At 36.1% G+C, this 19595-nt stretch overlaps 1 protein-coding gene across 2 annotated transcripts; it reads right to left on the bottom strand.

Annotated features, from left to right (window-relative positions):
- Positions 1–731: 731 nt before the first annotated feature.
- calb1 (calbindin 1) lies at positions 732–16607 on the bottom strand. 2 transcript variants are annotated; one of them, XM_079893959.1, is made up of 12 exons: positions 16481–16607; positions 15863–16112; positions 15523–15599; positions 9424–9498; positions 8764–8844; positions 7823–7879; positions 4967–5044; positions 4832–4887; positions 4676–4715; positions 4535–4588; positions 2983–3054; positions 732–1748 (listed from the first exon to the last, which is right to left on the bottom strand). In XM_079893959.1, the coding sequence occupies exons 2-12, from the start codon at positions 15939–15941 to the stop codon at positions 1635–1637; spliced, it is 783 nt and encodes a 260-aa protein (XP_079750085.1). In that variant the 5' UTR covers positions 15942–16112; positions 16481–16607; the 3' UTR covers positions 732–1634. The 2 variants fall into 2 exon arrangements, with proteins under 2 accessions (XP_079750085.1, XP_079750086.1); XM_079893960.1 differs by having other exon boundaries at positions 15863–16107.
- Between the last annotated feature and the right edge of the window lie 2988 nt (positions 16608–19595).

The following is a 19595-nucleotide window of genomic DNA, read 5'->3' as shown; positions in this document are numbered from 1 at the left end:
TTTCCGTAAAAACAGCTCAAACATGCATTTTAGTCTAAGACTATCTTAAACCTTGTCTGTGAAACTGGGGGTATATGTCCTCGAAGTCATCAGTGCTAAATATCAGTTAGCCTCAATGTGGCACTTTCAGGGCAGCCTAAATCACTACTGGCAGGGTGATAAAATAGCTCATAAATTGGCATTGAAATTCTGGTTTCAAAACAATTTTCCAGCTACAGCACTGGAGAGAGAAAGGCATTTCTCTTGAATGCGATTCATCCTTGGTGTTCCAGTCCAAAGGTGTTTAATCGAAAATTCCAAGCATAAAATCTTGATATAGATATGAGAAAATATGTAAATCAAATGTGTTTTCAATATGCGGTTATCCTAGATGATTTAGTTCAGTCAAGCTATCAAAGTTCCAACTAAACAAAGGTTTAGATTCTGAGTGTTTCTGTTAGTTCACAATGACAGAAGTTTTATGTCTTGCAGTGTCCGCTTTGGGAAGGTCAACTGTTCAATTATAAGATAAGATCATGATCTGTTTAAACTTTAAATGGAGAGGGGAACTCTACTGAGAATTGTTTTGTGCTTTTGCCAGAACTCCCCAACACCAGCTTTATTTTCATGTACGGTTTCAAACCAGGCATTCAATTTTAGTATGATTTTATTTACTGAACAAACTAACATTTGCACGTTATGAATATGTTGGACCAAACCACACAATGAGCTTCTTGAGATCTTTTTACTCATATTGATCCAAACCTAACTTACTTTCTACTCCGGAACACAAAAGAAAATATATAGAAGAATGTTTTAACTGTTTTTGTCCATACGATGAAATTGAATGGGGTCCAAACAACATTATTTGGACCCCATTGACTTTCATTGTATGGGGAAAAACTTTTCCACAGAAGAAAGGCAAACAGGTGAGGGCTTTTATTACTTCAATATTAAGCTGATTTTTAGGGACTGAGGGATGTTCAGTATGACACACAACTGGATACAAGTAGTCATTCAATAAGTTTAATATCTTCTTACACAGTGTCTGTGGTGTTCAGCATAGAGGAGCATGTCATTCTTTACAGTGCAAAATCTAACATTAAAGACAGGTCTGGGGCGATGCATTACGTTCGGCGTGTGCTTGCAGTCAAAAATACCCCACTAGCAGGGCCTGCCATCAGCTACAGTATAAACATGCATCGCAAAAGTATATTTTGTAGCCTTTGAGTTTTATATAGATCCCACCAACAGGCCATGTTTCATCAGCATTCCTTGAGGACATTATTGCTTTTGTCTATGATAGTGTTAGATAAATCAATACTTATTATATTTGCAGAATAGGTATTGGTGAATATTTTGGATTTTAAAATCATGATGGGAATTTGGTAGCTTTTTGGGTTTCCTCGTGTTGAGGGAAATGTAGCGTTCATCTATGCAGTGCAGGTTGTATTGTATGTGTGTCATTGTTAAAAAAATCTGTACATTTAGAAACAGTATAGAAACAACAAATTGAAAAGTATGTGCCACTGGTTGCCTGTCTATGTGAAATCCATGTTCAAAATGAAAGAACGTAAGAAGGTTCTAGCTACATTACGCATCACATGTGAGCTGGGGACGGGGTTCTGAGATGGTGCGAGTACAGATGGAGGCGTTCACATCTCCTCTGCGCACAACACCAGCGCTAACTCAGTTCTGTAGAGCTTGCCTCCGTCAGACAGAGCCATGATGGCGCTCTTATACGTCGGGATTTTGTTGACTTCCAGAACCTGTCAAGAGATCAGAAGAGTCTGTTCAGTGATTTTATTGTCTGTCAATGTGGCATTAGACATATTCAGTTTTCCTGAGTCTGAGAGACTTTGTTCAGACATGCAGAATTTTTTTTTCAGGGGGGTACATTTGAAAAATATATTTAATATAATAAAAAGCAGATTGAAAACATTACAACATTTCTGCGCTGAAGACTGGTGTAATGGCTAATAAAAATCCAGCTTTGCCATCAGAGGAATAAATTACATTTTAAAATATATTAATCTAGAAAACTTTTTTTATATATATATATATATATCTTTTTACTGTATTTTTAAATAAAATAAATGCCAAATGTAAAGACATTTTCAAAAACATGTCTCAATGACCCCAAACTTCTGAACGGTATTGTAGATATGTCATTTAAAAGTATATTCCATGTTCAGACTATTGGCAGCAAATACATTTAAAAATGAGTTCACGAGTTATGCACTTGAAATAGGGGACAAGAAAAAGTAGCAGACTGCTAAATTTTTCATTTTTAGAGTTATTAGCTTTGAGGTCATCTATATGCTAGTTGACAATATTCACCTTTAAAATTTAGTCTTTCTCTTCCAGGAAAATGGACAAAAAATACTGATGAAATCCTGCACTACATAGATCTGTATCAAATTAGATGCTCTCTAGAATGAAAATTCCTCTCCCCCATGTCCAACTGCAACCAACTACCAAGTCGCTAATCGTGGCTCACAGTGACGCAAATAAAGCCTGTTGGCTATTTAAAAAAAAGCCTATTGGCTATTTATTCAAACTTCCTGTTTTAAAAGGAAATACATTGGCACGGGAAAGAAAAGCGAACTTCATGGCATCTTCAAACCTTGCAGAATGCTTTTCCCCATAGACATCCACCCAGTGCATGTCTATGTGCTATGTCTGTTTATTTTTTAGAGATTGAAATGGTTTTCTTAGAGCTGAACTTATACTGAACCCAAACTATTCCTTTTTTAAATTGATAGTCGTGTATCACAGTAGTTTTCTCCCTTACATAATGTAAAGTTTCTCTGTCCTGCTCTAAAGTGAAGAATTTGTATGCAACCCACGTGCAGCAGCAGAAGATTAGATTTCTTTTATGAGTCTGCTTGAAGAAATTTGTTTGTGCCCATCATGGGCTTCAACTGAGAGCCAGAATACATCAACAGATCTCAGAAAATGAAAGCATGAAACCTCAGATTAGCCTGGTTTTTAGATGCGTACCTTTTTGTTTTTCTCACAAAGGTCTTTGAGGAGGGCGTCAAGCTCATTTTCGTCCATGTAACCGTTCCTGTCCTGCGAGATGCAGCAAGCATAGTGAACATTAACAAGCACAGATGTGTGACAGCCACTGAGGAAACTCAGCGTCATGCCACTTAACCATCATTTCCTGTATTCTCTATTCAGACATTAGGGATGCCTCATGAAATGTTCTCTAGGGAGAGATTGGAAATCAGGGCATTTAGGATCGGTTTTGCACACAGAGTCAATGCAATGACATGCTGAGTCTTGGGGTGCACATTTGGTGCTCTGAAGAAATAATAGCCAGAGAAAGTGGGCCAGTAACTTCCTTTAGAGGGCTTGTAACATTTAAATGTCCTCCTGAAAAGGGTACTATATGTAATGGCTTTGGTTTAAAGGAAAAGTTCACAGCCATTTATTATTATTTTTTTACTTTTTTTATTTACCGCCATGTCTTTCCAAATAAATATATACAACTTTTTTGTAATATTTTGTCAATTTCTTTTCTTTTTTTTTTTTTTTACATAGTTCTTATAAGTAAAATAAGTTTATTGCAATCTGGGGCTGCAAATATGCGCCAAAGTTGACCAAAAAATGATCATATGATTTCAAAAGATTGGAATATAGTGCACACACTTATGGATTTTCAGTAAAAGTGTGCGTTTGTGTGTGCGTGTGTGTACACACATACACCTTTAAAATATTTTAATATATAATTGAATTTTATATATAATTTATTTCCCTTTCGATTCTTTAAAAATTTCAACTTCTGTGTTGTACTGAAAAAACAAAAACAAAGTTAATGGTAATTTTACTTTTTGAGTGCTTTACTAATGTATCCATATTGCATCAAAAATAAACATCTTTATGACATTATACCATTTTAGGAGGCATCTAAAAATTAAATGAAGAATAAGTCGGTCAAATAAGTCAATGCATCTCCATAATTTTCATAATGTGGCTTTTAATCATCTCTTAATGAGCTGATGAAAGAACAAGCTAGCCTTTGCATTAAGCGCAAACAGTATGTGGCAAAGCCATGTGTCTGCTAAATGCAGACCAGCAGTCGGTGTCTGTAATGAAATGCCTCAGAGCTTTGAGCATATGCTGCCACCTCTAATGCCGCATCATTGAGCAGTGTTTTCTAATAGCCCAAAAATGGGTATGTGTGTATTTGAGCTAGTCTCTATGGGAGTTCGCAACTTGAACCTGCCAATCAATAAAGATCAAGGGTGCTGTCATCAGCAGTGAGGAATTTGCCCTATTCAGGGACACAGTAATACATTACAATTGAGCCAGGGCTTCAATGGTGTTAGAGGTGCTATCCAGAAAGAGTACCGTCTTTGCATACTAATGGCTGCTTTCCTCACGCCTTGTACAATAGAAGACACTCTGGCTGATCTATGCATGCCTGGTAATGCAAAAAATCAACCAGTATTAAGTTTAGGCTTGAGTTATTTTAAGGCGGCCAGGCACAGAGTATTTTGATGATTACACCATTTAAAAGAATGACTGATCAATGCAAGAGACTTACCTGATCATATAACTCAAAAATCTTGTTGAACTCTTTTCTGGCCATTTTTACCCCCTGAAGAAAATATTTGTACAGTTATATAGTTAGGTGGGTATGGGTAAATCCAGATCATTTATGGGTTAATTACTAATGCAGATTTACCTGAAATTTTAGTAGAAAGTTTTCCTGGTCTGGTAACAGCCTGTTGATTTACCGGAAAAAAAAAAAAAGAGAGAGAGAGACCATATTTCCAATTTTTTTATAACAAAGTTAATAGCAAATTATAATTATTCATACGAAATTTGCAAGCTCACTAACCGTGCCATTTCTGACAGACATAGTTTCCCATCCTTATTTGAATCAAAAATTTTCAGCTGTAAAAAAACAAAAACAATATTTAATCCCTCAAAATACATATGTAGGGCTATTTGTTGGGCTCTGTAGTTCACTTACCGTAGTCAGTGTGTACTCCTCTAATTTCTTCTCATCATATGGTTTTTTAGCCCTCTGCAGCAGATCTTTCAAAAAGTTCTGAAAAACATTAGATTGGATTTTTTTTTTTTTTTTTTCTTCTTTATGAAATTGTATTCAGCAAGGAAGCATTAAATTGATCAAAAGTGACAGTAAACACATTTATAATGTTACAAAATATTTTCTGTTTCAAATACATGTTCTTTTTAAACTAATTTACAATTCACAAGCTTTACTGTCAATTTTTAGTTAAACAAATGCAGCCTTGAGCATAAGAGATTCATTTTCTTTGTGGGGGAATTGATTTTGTTGAATAAAGGGATATGCTTTTGTTGAAACCATCAGCCTTCAAGTTTTCAACTTATTTTCAAAATACTCATGTTCAGCAGCAGAACTCCTGGTAGAAAAACTACAACACTCATTAAAGTGGTTAAATTCAAAGTCTTGTAATTGGTTGGTATATTTCATGTCTTATAGACCTTATGTAGCTCCGCCCCTTTTCAGCGCTGCGCTTGTTGTCTTTAGTCTTCCGGTTTGTATTTCCACAGCGATCTTACGCATTTATGAATTAACTGCCCGATTTAAAATCTTCCCGGTCTACTGACATATGTTAAGACATCTGCTTTAAACATTACAATGCTCATGATAACTTTCGTTAACTCTACAATAAGTAAATCCACTTCACCAGCTAATTATTCTTCGACAGCGATGCCATAGAAATATACAGAGCTACCGCTAAAACGGAAGTTCAAAGACAATATTTTAAAGATGTCTGCGCAATTTTTTCTCTGCCGCATAAGGTCTATAACTCTTGAACAGACTTAAAGGGATAGTTCGGCCAAAAATGATATTTAACCCATGATTTACTCACCCTCAAGCCGTTCGAGATGCATATGTCAATCATTTTTCAGACGAACACATTTTCAGTTATTTTAGAAAATGTCTTAGATCTTTCAGTGGTTATAATGTGAAGCTATGGGGTCCACCTCCTTCAAGTCCCAAAATGTGCATGCATCCTTCACAAAAGTAATCCATCCGGCTCCAGGGGGATAAACGAAGGCCTTCTGAGGGTAATTCGTGCGGTTTTGTCGTAAAAATATACATATTTAAAACTTTATAAATGAAAATATCTTGCTTCCGGCAACGGTCGACGCGCATTCACGGGAGATGGATGCCGGCGTATGACGTAGGACGTTGCGTAGGAAGCGTCGTGACGTAGAACGAAGTATTGCTAAATCAAACGCTACGTCCTACGTCATACGCCGGCTTCCATCTGCCGTGAACGCGCGTCGAGTGTTGCCGGAAGCAAGATATTTTCATTTATAAAGTTTTAAATATGTATATTTTTACGACAAAACCGCACGGATTACCCTCAGAAGGCCTTCGTTTATCCCCCTGGAGCCGGATGGATTACTTTTGTGAAGGATGCATGCACATTTTGGGACTTGAAGGAGGTGGACCCCATAGCTTCACATTATAACCACTGAAAGATCTAAGACATTTTCTAAAATAACTGAAAATGTGTTCGTCTGAAAAAAGATTGACATATGCATCTCGAACGGCTTGAGGGTGAGTAAATCATGGGTTTAATATAATTTTTGGCCGAATTATCCCTTTAAAAAAAATAAAATAAAAAAAACAAAGAAAAAAATTCTTTGTAACCAAGTCTTCTGAAAAAAAAAAGTGCACTGTTGCACTACTATGGGATATAACCAATTTTGACCAATCAGCATCAAGGGCCAGAACTATTCATTTTATGTTTTGTATAGTGGTGCTGTCTCCAAAATGCAACATTCATATTTCACAGAGCTCTCAGCATTTCCTCTTCCTGCCGGAGGTCCATTACTGGGTCCAAAAGCGGTCCAGTGTTAACAGATTGCACTCATCAAATCATTGACTGTAAATCTGGCAGATGTTCAAAGAAACCATTCCCCATTTTAATTTAAATGCCAAAATCCTCGGTGCTAGCTTTAAACAAGCCCCTTTGAGGGTTGCATATGGTTATTAATTTTGATCTGGAAATTAAATATTTTGTTCCGTTTGTTGTTGTATCCTCCAGTCCACATGCTGGAGAAAGACCTAGATTGACTTCTTAAGAGGGAAACTCCAATGTGGGTAATCCTCATGAATCGGTCTCTTACATTTTAAGAAGGTACAAGTTGCCTTCTGAGATGACTTGCATCTTAAGGTCAGTTATATGTTGTTAATAGGTTTACACTGTAAAAGGTTGTCCTAACTGATATGAGACAAGATTGTGAAGAGATAATAGGGTGGAATTGTACTTTAAATATGCTGGTCAGCAAGTTTGTGTGCCAAGTGTCATAATGCTTAACTATCTGCCAAACCTAAAAGATATTAACCCTCATTTCCATGTTTGAGATCCGAAGGCCAGTTTACTAGCCCAAATAACAAACTTTTAAGCAACTGGTTGATATGATTTTTTTCTAAGCATATGAGCAGATTATAATGAATAGCTGCAATACATTTTACCTATTGTGACTGCAGTACACTCCTGCTTATTTAGATTTGTTTTATTGTGTTTTCTACAATGTGTTTTTGCTCAGACAGAACCAGAAATGTTACTACTGGATAAAAGTCACTTTTTTGAAAAGTCAAAAAAAACTTTTTGGTCAAATAGAGGGATAAAGCTGTAAGGGTGTCCTGGTTAGGTCAGAACACCATATATTTTCGAGGGAAAATAATAGTTTCAAGATTACTAGTATTAAATAGCACTGGGGTCTTCACAGACAATGAGCATAAAAAGTAAATCTCAGCTGAGGTTAAATTCAATTGCTCACTGAGCACATATCATTTGAGTGGTTAAAGTTTGCTTCTCACCTTAAGTTCATCAGCTTCTATGTATCCACTGTGATCAGCATCATAATTTCTCCAAGCCTGGAAGAGAAATGAATAACATGGATGTGTTACAGCAATCTGCAGATTCAGTGTTTACATTTAAATTGCCACTTTTTTAAAAGACAAATAACATTGACAGTACCGTTAAAAGGTTTGGGGTCAGTAAGATTTTGTAATATATTTGAAAGAAGCCTCTTATGTGCTAACCAAAGCTTATAATATAGTTAAAAAAAAGTTATGTTGTGAAAATGTCAAGCTTGGTTGCAGAGAGTCGCACGAATACAAGGAAAAATAAAAACTTTCTTTAAAGAGCAGAAACTACAAGAGAACACATATCTAGTAGGAGATAACTATGAAATAACCGAACATTGATGACACAGAACAATCAACCGAATTAACTGAGTGCTTCAATACAGAAAACAGAACAGGTGTGTAAATTAATTAGCAACCAAGGAAACTAATGATGACTATGAACTAAGAGCACAGGAAACAACAGAAACCAAAACCAAAACAGACTATACATGTTACAGAAATATTATTACAATTTAATTTTAAACCTAATTCATTTCTGTGATGGTGCTATGATGCTTAAGAAATATTTCTTTTTATTACCAATATTGACAACAGTTGTGCTGAAACTTTAAATAAAAAATCAAAAGAGCATTTTTATAGAAATATTTTGTAGCTTTATAAATGTATTTACTGCCACTTTTCATCAATTGAATGCATCCTTGCTGAATAAAAATATGAATTCCTTTAAAAAAGCCTTACTGACCCCAAACTTTTGAATGGTAGTGTAGTTTACCTAAATATATTGCTCTGTATATTTTTAAAAAGCACTAATTGTACTTCAAGACATGCAATGGTATTATCTATTCTATAGTCAGCACAGGTTGTTTAAATTGTGTACATTTTAGAATCACCTCCATAAATTCTGCACAAGACTTCAGCTGTTGTCTGAAAAATAGCAAGAAGTTTTCCTCTGTGGGAAGTATTTGAACCAGCTGTGAAAGACGTAAAGAAAAAGTTCATTTTTGCACTTTCTGATTAATGTAATGTGCATAAATTCCTAGAGAAAGACTAGTTGACAGTGTCATCTATAAAGGAAAAGGAATGTCAGTTTATGAAGTGTCAAAGGCTGCTGGATCTGAGGATATCTGATCAGAGATAACCTCTCCAGAGAGCCGCTGACAAGCTGCACTGATTGCTGTAAATCCACACGTTTTCACCGTTTTGAACAGTTTACAGATTTGACAATGTGAACAAACAATTCTGTTTTTACAATCGATGTTTTGATGGTCAAATGTGGCTCACAGTACTTGGATGAAAGCATAATTTAAACGAACAAACATTTTTGTTCTCCGGTAAATCAACACAGAGCAACGTTAAGCTCATGTCGTTTTCTGCAATGTCAACATGACAAACCTTTAAAAAAAATTTGGAGCCTAAACATCACAGTCTGTGTCTGCCAAACAAGATTGCTGGCGACAGACATTTAAACAGTCAAAAAATCTCATTAAATAATTTGAATTAAAAAAAGTATATTACTGTAATACCATAGCATACGTTTTTAGTTTCCTTACCTCAATGATACCTATTTTCCCATCAGCATTTTGCTCATATTTCTCTATAAAGGCCTTCATTTTGTCTGTTAGTTCCTGGAAAGAAAATGACAATTCAACAAACAGGCATCCTAAAGAATCATTTCTGTAACTTTCTTGCATTCTAACAAAAACTACAGTTTGCTGCAGACTTCAGTGGTTACAATCAAGCTTCCGGCTGATACAATCCATTTCTTCTGCCTTCTAAAAGCCATTGATGTGTAAGAACAAATACACACAGACAGATGGGATGTGCTGCTATCTTCAGCCCTCATTGCACAATGCTGATTGTGTTTTCATACTGATTTTGATACAGACGAGCGGAGTTCTCATTCCTCAAAAAAGCCTGCCCAACTTGGCATAGGATGGAGAGCGGCGACTGTGCAAAAATCAGTAAAATAATGTGAAACACTTCAGTTCATTCACATGATGAGGTCATGGTTTTGATGAAAGTTAGACCCCGCAGACTCGTTGATATGCCAATAAAATGCAACCACCAAGTTTTCTAAACTTTTGCCTGTTTACCAAGAGTTATATATCTTACTGCAGACTCAGTGAGAATCAATAGGGTGGCTGAGACAAATGAAAGCATATCCTCAAGCAGGCATTTCTGAAAGGGCATTGCACTGGTGTCATGCAGACTTTTAAATGAAGTGTATACTAAAATACTGGATTAGATATGTGATGTATAGGTCTTTTAAAAAAATAGTGGCCAAAACTGATGTCCAGCCAAAGAAAATTGACATCTTCAACCTTTATTTAAATAGAATTTAAAATGTGTTAGATTTTGTAAGAATATTGCGTAGTTGTGCTTGGAGTCCGTTTTATTTGTGTTAATTCAATGACACATGCCAAATTGTGTGATCATTTCTGACCAGGCTGTCAAAGAAGAAATGAGAGAATCAACAAAATATGAATAACTGATTATGTTGTAGTCAATGCCAATTTGTATAGTAAAATTAAACCGGTTGTTGTTAATAATTTTGTCAGATAAATACCTGAATCAAGTTTAGTGTTTTATTCTTCCCTCACAAGTATATATTTATAGATTTAATTCAAATTGTTAAAATGTCTTTTAAAGTTTTGAAGTTTATTTGCTTCTATTATAGTGTGAAATATCTGTCTGCCATTTTTTATTGTTATTTGTCAGAAAATATGGCAACTTTTTAATGACATTACCCATACTGTTGAATATAAACATTAGAATAACTGTTTGTAGATCTCTGCTCATTTATGTAAGGGTTAATGCCCGACGAGGTGTCCATTATCAGGTTTTAATGGACGACGGCGAGGCGTGAACCTCCGCCGAAGTCCATTAAAACCTGATAATGGACACCTCGAAGGGCATTAACCCGCTTATACCATGGTCACTTGCCAAATAACACATTTTTAAAACATTAGTTTATATTTTAATTAGTTTTACAATCGAAATCTAAAGTTACAAGTTACAAACAATAACTTGGTTTCCTTGGTTACGCCTGACGGTTTATTTAGGTGTACATTATCACTTTTTAACGGACACCCTGCAGCCAATCAGAATCGAGTATTCACCCAGACCATGGTATAATGGTCTATAATGCAGTTTGTCACTTCTTACCTATACGAGCATTAATCGTATTACTTATAGCAATGCTTTTGTCAGGAACCTTTCTTGCTCTTTACCCATAAGCCTAACATTTCTGAACTGGTGATGGTATCTATAATGGCTACCATAATGATTAATGAAGGTAGACTTGTGAAACTCTCTTCTATATTTAATACGCAGAGGATTCCATGTGATTGACTGAAAAGGCCCATTGATTTATTCCACACCCATCCTAAAATCCTTCTGCAGAAGTGATCAACATGTTTGTTCATCCAAACATTTCTGCTTCAGGCTGATATGACAGTGAGGACAGTGGGGGATGAAATTAAAACATGATTTAAAGAATTGAAAATGAAAATGAAACAGTTTAGGTCGTCTTCTTTCAGACGATGATAAAAAGAGTGAGTTTGCAATTTCAGTAATGATTAGTAGTAATAGTGGAGTAAATTTAACGTGGGGCCTGACATAAACCAGCTGCATCTGACACAGACTGCATCTGCTCTTTTTATTTGCATTAAACAAGAATGAAAAAAAAGAAATTTACACAATATTTTATTTATTATAATATAGTAAGTGTAACAGAGTTAAATCATTACATAAGGTGTGTGAATTAATTTGAGTCTACTAAAAAAAATCCTCTATGTAATCCCAACTCGAGTGGTCTGAACAAGCAGTTTCATATTGAGAAATGTTGATTTGTTCAGTGTTTGTCAGCTCCCAGCATGCATTTATGCATAAATAATGCAGTAAGTGATCAAGTATTGTTTTGCTGCTAGCTGTCTTTATGCTGCTGTTGTTGATGATGATTTTTGTTCATCAGTGTTAGTTATTTGTTGGGTGAGGTCATTTTTTTACTCATTTGATGTTTGCAATTATTGAAGTTTGTGTGTTGACCATCTATAAATGCATTTTTAGTAGGCCTTATTCAAAGAGTTTTAGGCGAGCAGATCTGAAGTAACGTGGGCACGTGTAAGATTAAATGACACCTGAACACATGCATTGTCTAGAAATCTGAATAAATTAAATTGTTATATGCAGAGGCCCATGAGGGACATTTAGGGAGCACAGAAGCACAGCACAATATCATTAGAGGTGTGAAATGACCCAGTGGCTGCTTTTCCTCAGTCCTGTCACAGTCCATCACCTCCTCTTTACGCCTAATAGAGCCGTAACTCAACGACATAGGAATCTCAATAAAGCAAAGCCACTGGACACCACTTCAGGGACAACATGGAGGACAAGTGTCACTGTTTTATACAATGTCAGACCAACCGCAGACCTGTAGGTACTATTTGAATTCTCCAATTACAAAATACAGACGGTGGGATTGCTGAAACTCAGTGCTGGTAACTTGAAGGTTGCAGGTTTGCACAAAGTGTCATACTGTAATATACTGGTGGTTCACAATGTAACTAGGCCTACATCATCAGGTTCAGCCTTTTTCACCATTCATGGCCATTTAAAATTAGGTGTGTTTTCTGGTGAATTTTGCTGCAAGCAACATGTATTGGTAATATTTTATATTAATTTTTTTTGCTAATTTGCATATTCATAGAACCACGTATACTAAATGAGTCAAGGGTGTAGAGTTACATTCAAGCAATTCTAAGACATGAACAATTTTATTTCAAAGGAAAAAACTTTTAAATATGTAATTTTGGTCATCAAAGATGAGTTTTAAGGGACACAATTATTGACTACAGGGGGACTTTAAAAACTTTCAGTGGTTCCCTTGAGAAAACATTTCCAATTCTTTACTTCCAAGAGTCATAAGCCACACGAGCAACAGCTATTTAGATGAATGTAAATGCTTCCTGCAGGTATTAAGGCCCAATCACACCAAAGGCGTAATAATAATAATAACTAAAATGATATAACTATAACGATATGCAAATCCCTCTAAATGTAAAAATGTCCCTCTTTCCAGCTGATAAACGATCAAAACAATGACAGCCAATCAGAAGCCACCAGACTTTAAAGGGTAGAGCATTTAAAGCGGCAGACGACAAAACTGCAGCGCAGGCATATAATAAACGTTATTGTCCGTTGGTGTGGACACTAATATAGTTATCATTAGTTACATTTACGGGCCTTTATAGTTTATAATCCGATCCCATAAGAAGTGACCCTTGAGATCTTCAGTACAGCACTTAACCCGGGTTGCTTTGGGCGAATTGTCCATCTAGTGAGTGTAGTTTAACTGCTAAATTGCTACATACTCTGACCTTCATATGATGGAAGAACTGGAAATTTCACATTTATTATTATGACATTCATTATAGTCATTCAGTTACAGAGTATTCAGGATCTATTCAGTCATTCTAGGCCCTTATGAATGTAGTTTACTTCGCAATTTTAGCATGTGCATTTTCCAGACAAGAACAAACCATCATTCGTACCAGTAATGAGTTTCATCCAAGGTCATTCCACTACATCAAGTCTGCACGCAGTTCCCTCCAATGAGGCTTTGGCTCTTTCATCTTTGTTTTCTACACACTGTGCATTGCTGTTCTTTATAGATAACAGCATAACCAGCAGATTGCAACTACAGAAGTATTGTAAAACAAACGCAAATGAGGATTTATCCTATGAAGCAAATGAGGGGAGGAGCCTGCAGCAGATGTGCATGGACACAGATGGGGAGACAGACTGACTCTAACGTGCTGACTGAGACAAACCGGGACAAAGTCTCTGTCCTCTATCAGAGCTTTTAACAGGTCTGATAACAAGCCACTCCATCATATGATACAGCAAAGGAATTCACCATCATTTATTATAAATGCTATACTGGAGACAATGTGTATGCCACTAAAATTGCAATATCTTCTATAAAAAGGTCATGTGGTTCATTTTGATGAACGAAAATGAGATCCATTAAGATGGATTGTGACCATGACCAACACCTCACACCCTCATATAATGCATAGACAGATATTATCGTGCGGGGGGCAGTGGTGCCTGAAGTTATTTTTCAGTGGTAATAAAGTTATTACTTTTATTATCTTGTTATTGTGTTTATTATCTATTATAAATTTCGTTCATTCTTTCATCTTTTCCTTTCATTTGTATACTTATGTTTAATATACAATATGCATTTATTTTAATGAGCATTTTATTATAAATTATACTTATATGGTATACTATTACACATTATTTATTATTATTATTATTATTATTATTATTATTTGGGCATCAGAGAACCTAAATTACAGAGACCCGAGATGGGTCTCTCAGGTTGGATGGTCCAAAATTTCAACCACTTCACAGGCAAACAGTACATACCACTCCGACAATTTTACGCAATAAGCATATTTTCTGTAATGCTATGTTTTTGCTAATTCTGAAACTTTATGTGCTCTCCACTATTTTTCATTTTCTGAAAAAAAAAAAAAAAATTCAAACTTCTTCTAGGCTGTTAGTCTAATTTACATGACATTTTGCTATGTATCATCGTATTCGGAAAAAGTTGTAAAAAGATTTTTTTCAAAGCAGTTTAAAGACACAAGCTAGTAAAATATTTGGGTGTGGCCCATATTTACTTCTTGACATATGTCTTCTAAATGCCTAGTCCAACATTCATAAACCTGGACTATCCAACACCAGGATAATGCATGTGAATTTCTTTCTACTTATGGCCATAGGGGGAGATGCAACTAAAAGACAGTTGTTTGCAAAGGTTTTATGGAGGTAAATTAATGACAAGGCCTATTGAATTGCACTAATTTGGAAAAAAAAAAAGCATTGCATTAACAGTACTTGCATTTGAATGCATTGTATCTTCAGGGCTTGCATTTTTGGGGGCTGAAATTCAACATTGTATTTTTTAGCATTGTAAAGCAAGTAACTGCAGGAATAGCAGTAGAGTACCAATGCATCTCCATCTGCTGTTAGTCGGCCATACGCTAACTTCCATACGCTTTAGTCAAGGAAGTTAGCAATCTCTAATCAATCTGATAGCTGCTTGCACATCAAACAAAATGGCCATCAAGAGCAATCCTATTTAAGCATATTAATGCGTGTGTGTGTGTGTGTGTGTGTGTGTGTGTGTGTGTGTGTGTGTGTGTGTGTGTACACGCAAACACACATTCATTATTATATATAGGAAAATGTGAGGACACATTCAATTTAATCATTTTCCAATTTCAGGGGATGTTATATTTGAAGAAGAAGAAGAAAATAAAGCTACAGCAAATAAAAAGCTTTTTTTACATAGGACCCTTATTTAAAGATTTGGCTATTTTTGTCTATATTTAGTCATTTTCTCCAGAAATGACTTTTTTGCTTGGACCCCAATAATTGATGCTGGCAGCTAGCTGTATTTATAGTAATAATAATCATAGTAATTTATTCCTACTAAGTGTCATTTATTATAGTTACGGTTGTTCTTCTTATTATTATATTGTGTTATCAACCCTTCTTGGTATGTGTCACATAAATCCCTGCCTTCTAGCTGATATCACTATGCAGCTGTAGATTAAAAAAACTGTTTGACTTACCAGTCCTGCTTGTTTTCGTGCTTGTTGAAGTTCTTTGATAAAATTCTGCAACTCCTTCCCCTCGATATATCCATTACCTGAGAGCATTTACACCCCAAATCAATGACACAACACAGTTTCAATTCAGATGAGCTTTCATCAGTCTGCCAAAAAGTATATTTCAAAACCATCTGAAATGACTAACGGTATACCCCACAGGTTAATGCATGTCAGATAGGTAAGATAAATTAGATAAATAATTACAACCAAACTTTTGGAAACCAGTTGCAAAGCAGGTGGCAAGAATAATCCCCAAAAATGTTTCAGTTCATAAAATCCACAAAATAAGGAAATAAATTACCATCGTTGTCATAATGATGGAATATATCCAGGAACTGAGAAGCTGAGATCTCTACTCCTTGCAGGTACGCGTTTGCCATGTTCTCTCCGTGTATCAGGCGCTGATGCTGTGAGACCGATGCTGTGAGAATGGCTCTCTGATGTCTCCAGTATTTAAGTGAAGTTCCTCCCTCCCCTCCCCTCGGATGATGGCAAACGCCCAGCGCACCTCTGTCTCCGCACACCGCAGGTAGCGCGCATATAGTGCTGAGCTACACAGATGTGAGACGCATTTCAATCAGGACTTCTTTTTGGCGCGGATGTCACAGACTCTAAACAGAGCACACTGACACTAATAAAACTCAAAATATGAACTGTGGAGCATCTGGCTACAAAAATAAATAAATAAAATATCACAATCTGACATGCATGAAGTGCGCTATTCGCTTACTCTCATGTCTCATCGACTACTTTTGGGAGGGTAAAGGTCTTTTAGGCCTATATTTTCTCCATTTATTAGTTTTAACAATGTTTTCGAGCGTAGGCTATAGCCTAACTCAGGTTACTCAGAGGGAGCGTGTATTTTCATACGTCCAAACATACCAAAAGTGAAAATTATGTCATTAATTAGGCTACCCACCCTTATGTCGTTCAAAGCCTTTCGTTCATCTTCGCCAGAATACCAAATGAAGTAACATGAACTATTGGTGCGTTCAAGTCATGTCGAAAAGTTCGTATTTACGAGTTGACCGCGCACATGAACGCCACCACAATCTTTACGTGTTGGGGCGGGGGCATGTCAGTGAAAAACGTTGGAATACCATAATATTTATAGGCTATATTATATTTAGCAGATACATTGTCAAGCTTTTTATTTGCAACAAAATAAGCTAATTCCCTGCACATAATATAGCCTAATAGCATGCATTTATAAGTATAGAGTTAAAAACCTTTCTGTATTTTTGTGTATAATTAAGAGAAGGTAGCCTAGCCTACTACACCGCCATCTACTTTCTCTTAATTAATTACACAAAAATACAGCAAGGTTCTTAAACTCTAGTTCTAGAAAATGAATAACAAACAAATGTGCATTAGGTGTGCTTTGCTTTTTTATGTTTTTAATTAATTTATGAAGCCACTGCAAACTTTATCGTTACATTGTTGTATTATTATGCCATCATATTCTGTGCAGGCAATTAGCTTAATGCACTGTAAATAGAAAAGCCTGACAATATCACTGCTAAATACCTTTAAGTATTTTGGTATTTCGGTGTTGTGCCGAATTTCGACCCCCTGCCAAATTATTACCTCCCTCGTTGAATTCATGGAGCCTTCACGTGCTATGGACAAGATTATATTTTCCACTTGTGAACTGGTATTTACCAGTGTGTTGTGTTCAAGTGCTTTTGTTGTCGTAATGTAGTACCTGCAAGGTCTGTGTCAGTAGAGTATCTTTTTTATCTTTACAAAAAAACAAACAAAAAAACGTAAATGTGGTGCTTTCTGATGATTAAAACATAATTAATAATGAAAAAAATAAAACATGACATAAAATTATTAAATATGAACCAAGGAAATTGCGGAGAAGTCGAAAATTGAGTGTTAACGCATTATATTACAATTGTTAATGACACAACATTGTATAGGCTACAAAAATATCCGCTAACAACAGTAGCAAAAAACGTTTAGTTGTGTACTAATGTACCATTCACGACTCTTGCGTTGCTCTCCGCCATTTTGAAAAGGTCAAAGGTTATCTCATCTCGGCAACTCGTGCATCAAAATATTCTACGAGCTGCCCAGTTGAAAATACCACATGAGGGGATGTTCATGTGCATTTTCCACGTCGGCTTTTGGTATTTACCATAATTACCATAGCATGTGAAGGCTCCATCAGTACCTGATTGCCTAATCCTAACCCCACCCCTAATCCTAACCCCTCCCCTAATCCTAACCCCTCCCCCACAACTAATCCTAAACCTACCAATACTAGGGGGGTAATAATTTGGCGGGGGTCGCGCCCCCAACTCGTAAAGATCAGGATTTAAAGAAAATCCAGAGCTTCCCACTCAGCGTCCATGTGCGTTCAACTTGTAAATACGATCTTTAGGAGATGACTTGAACGCACCGTAGCCTATAGGCCTACTTACCAGAATACCACCATAAACATTTAAGTAGCCTAGGCCTACTTACCAGAATACGGCAACAGGTGTTGCGCAATTTCTGTTGTAGTTTCGGGCAATACTAAGAAAAAGCATGTCTAGCTACTGTCATTTAGCTATTTGCACATCACAAATATTTCAGTATAGGCTAATTGTTTTGTGGTTTATTTAAAAAAAATCATTTTAGATAACGTTTAACTCAAATAACAATTTTATAACAACAGTTTGCACCCTGACATTTACATTTTACATTTAGGGGTGGTTGATTAAGATTCCACTTTTCTAACTTTAGTTAGTGTGTAATGTTGCTGTTTGAGCATAAACAACAGCTGCAAAGTTACAATGCTCAAAATTCAAAGAAAAGGAAGATATTTGCTTTTAAAGAAATCGTTTTTTAAGCACTACAACAAACGGTTGGTAGGGACTAAACATTTCTCGGGGTTAGTGACATCACCAACCCTTGAATTTACATGAACCCCGCCCCCGGGAACGCGATTTATAGATTATCATGACAGAATATGCTAATCAATGACTAGAAGATAAACTCCACATCAGCAATATAAATTCATCAACTAACCATTCAGAAATGTCCTGTTGCATTCTACATGTTGCCACTTCTTCTTGAGTCTCTCCATCATTGTCTGACTCCGGTTTGAACATAAAAGTCTAAAAGTATTTAAAATTTTCAGTGTGTGTCTGTGTTAGGTAATTGGAGCACATAGATGAGCTCTTGAAGCTCCACCCTCGCTCTGAGAGCAGCAGCTCATTTGCATTTAAAGGGACAGACACAAAAACTGTGCGTTTTTGCTCACCCTCAAAAAGTGTCAATTTTAACATGCTATATAAAATATCTGTGGGGTATTTTGAGCTAAAACTTCACATACACACTCTGGGGACATCAGAAACTTATTTTACATCTTGTGAAAAGGGCATTATATCACCCCTTTAATAATTTGGCAAATGTTTAACAGTGCTTTAAAAATGATGGAATTCCTTTTAAAGTCTGTCCTCTGAAAGTCAATGTATAATTCTTCTCACACTAATTAATCCTTGTATCCTGTGCCAGTTGGGTTCTTTGAGGATAAAGCTTGCAATTGGATTCCAGAAATCAAGGTGTATAAAGAAAAGTGATCTTAGGTGGAAAAACGAGTCTAGATTTTAGTTCACTGATTTAGTTTGGAAGACTTTGGGGGTTTGGTTTAGTGAGCTAGTGTAGCCCTATGTCCTTTTTATGTGTGTGACAGAACTACTTTACGATGGATATTTCTAGAGTACATATTTTGTTCAAAGTTAAACTTGCAATGTGATTGCAGTTCAGTCACATGGCTTTTACAATTGCTTGGCCTTCACAATTCAGTAGCTTTGTGTATGTGCTTTGTGTAGGAATTATTCTTAGTGCTGAACTTACAGAATTGATTTTCCTTTTGCCTCTGTGCATTATCCCCTTGTTCGGTTGTCTTGTTGGTTTTCTCATATTTACAGAACATTAATTTGTAAAAATGAGCAATGACCCATGAGATAATTGCTCTCCATATGTTAATTAACGAGGCTCTGCCAAGACAAATGACGGTTGGGTCTCTGGTCCTCTGTAAT

Source organism: Squalius cephalus, assembly GCF_949319135.1.
Source record: "Squalius cephalus genome assembly, chromosome: 15".
NCBI classification, from domain to species: Eukaryota; Metazoa; Chordata; class Actinopteri; order Cypriniformes; family Leuciscidae; genus Squalius; species Squalius cephalus.
The sequence above is the reverse complement of the archived record's forward strand: the minus strand, read 5'-3'. Positions and strand labels throughout refer to the sequence as shown.

Bases quoted from the DNA above. Each gene is read 5' to 3' on its own strand.
- calb1 (XM_079893959.1), bottom strand. From the start codon at position 15,941: ATGGCAAACGCGTACCTGCAAGGAGTAGAGATCTCAGCTTCTCAGTTC. The intron at 8,845-9,423 runs GTAAGGAAACTA...CGTCTTTCACAG, and splicing joins GGAAAATAGGTATCATTGAG to CTGGTTCAAATACTTCCCAC. The intron at 7,880-8,763 runs GTGATTCTAAAA...TTTCTCTTCCAG, and splicing joins CTTGTGCAGAATTTATGGAG to GCTTGGAGAAATTATGATGC.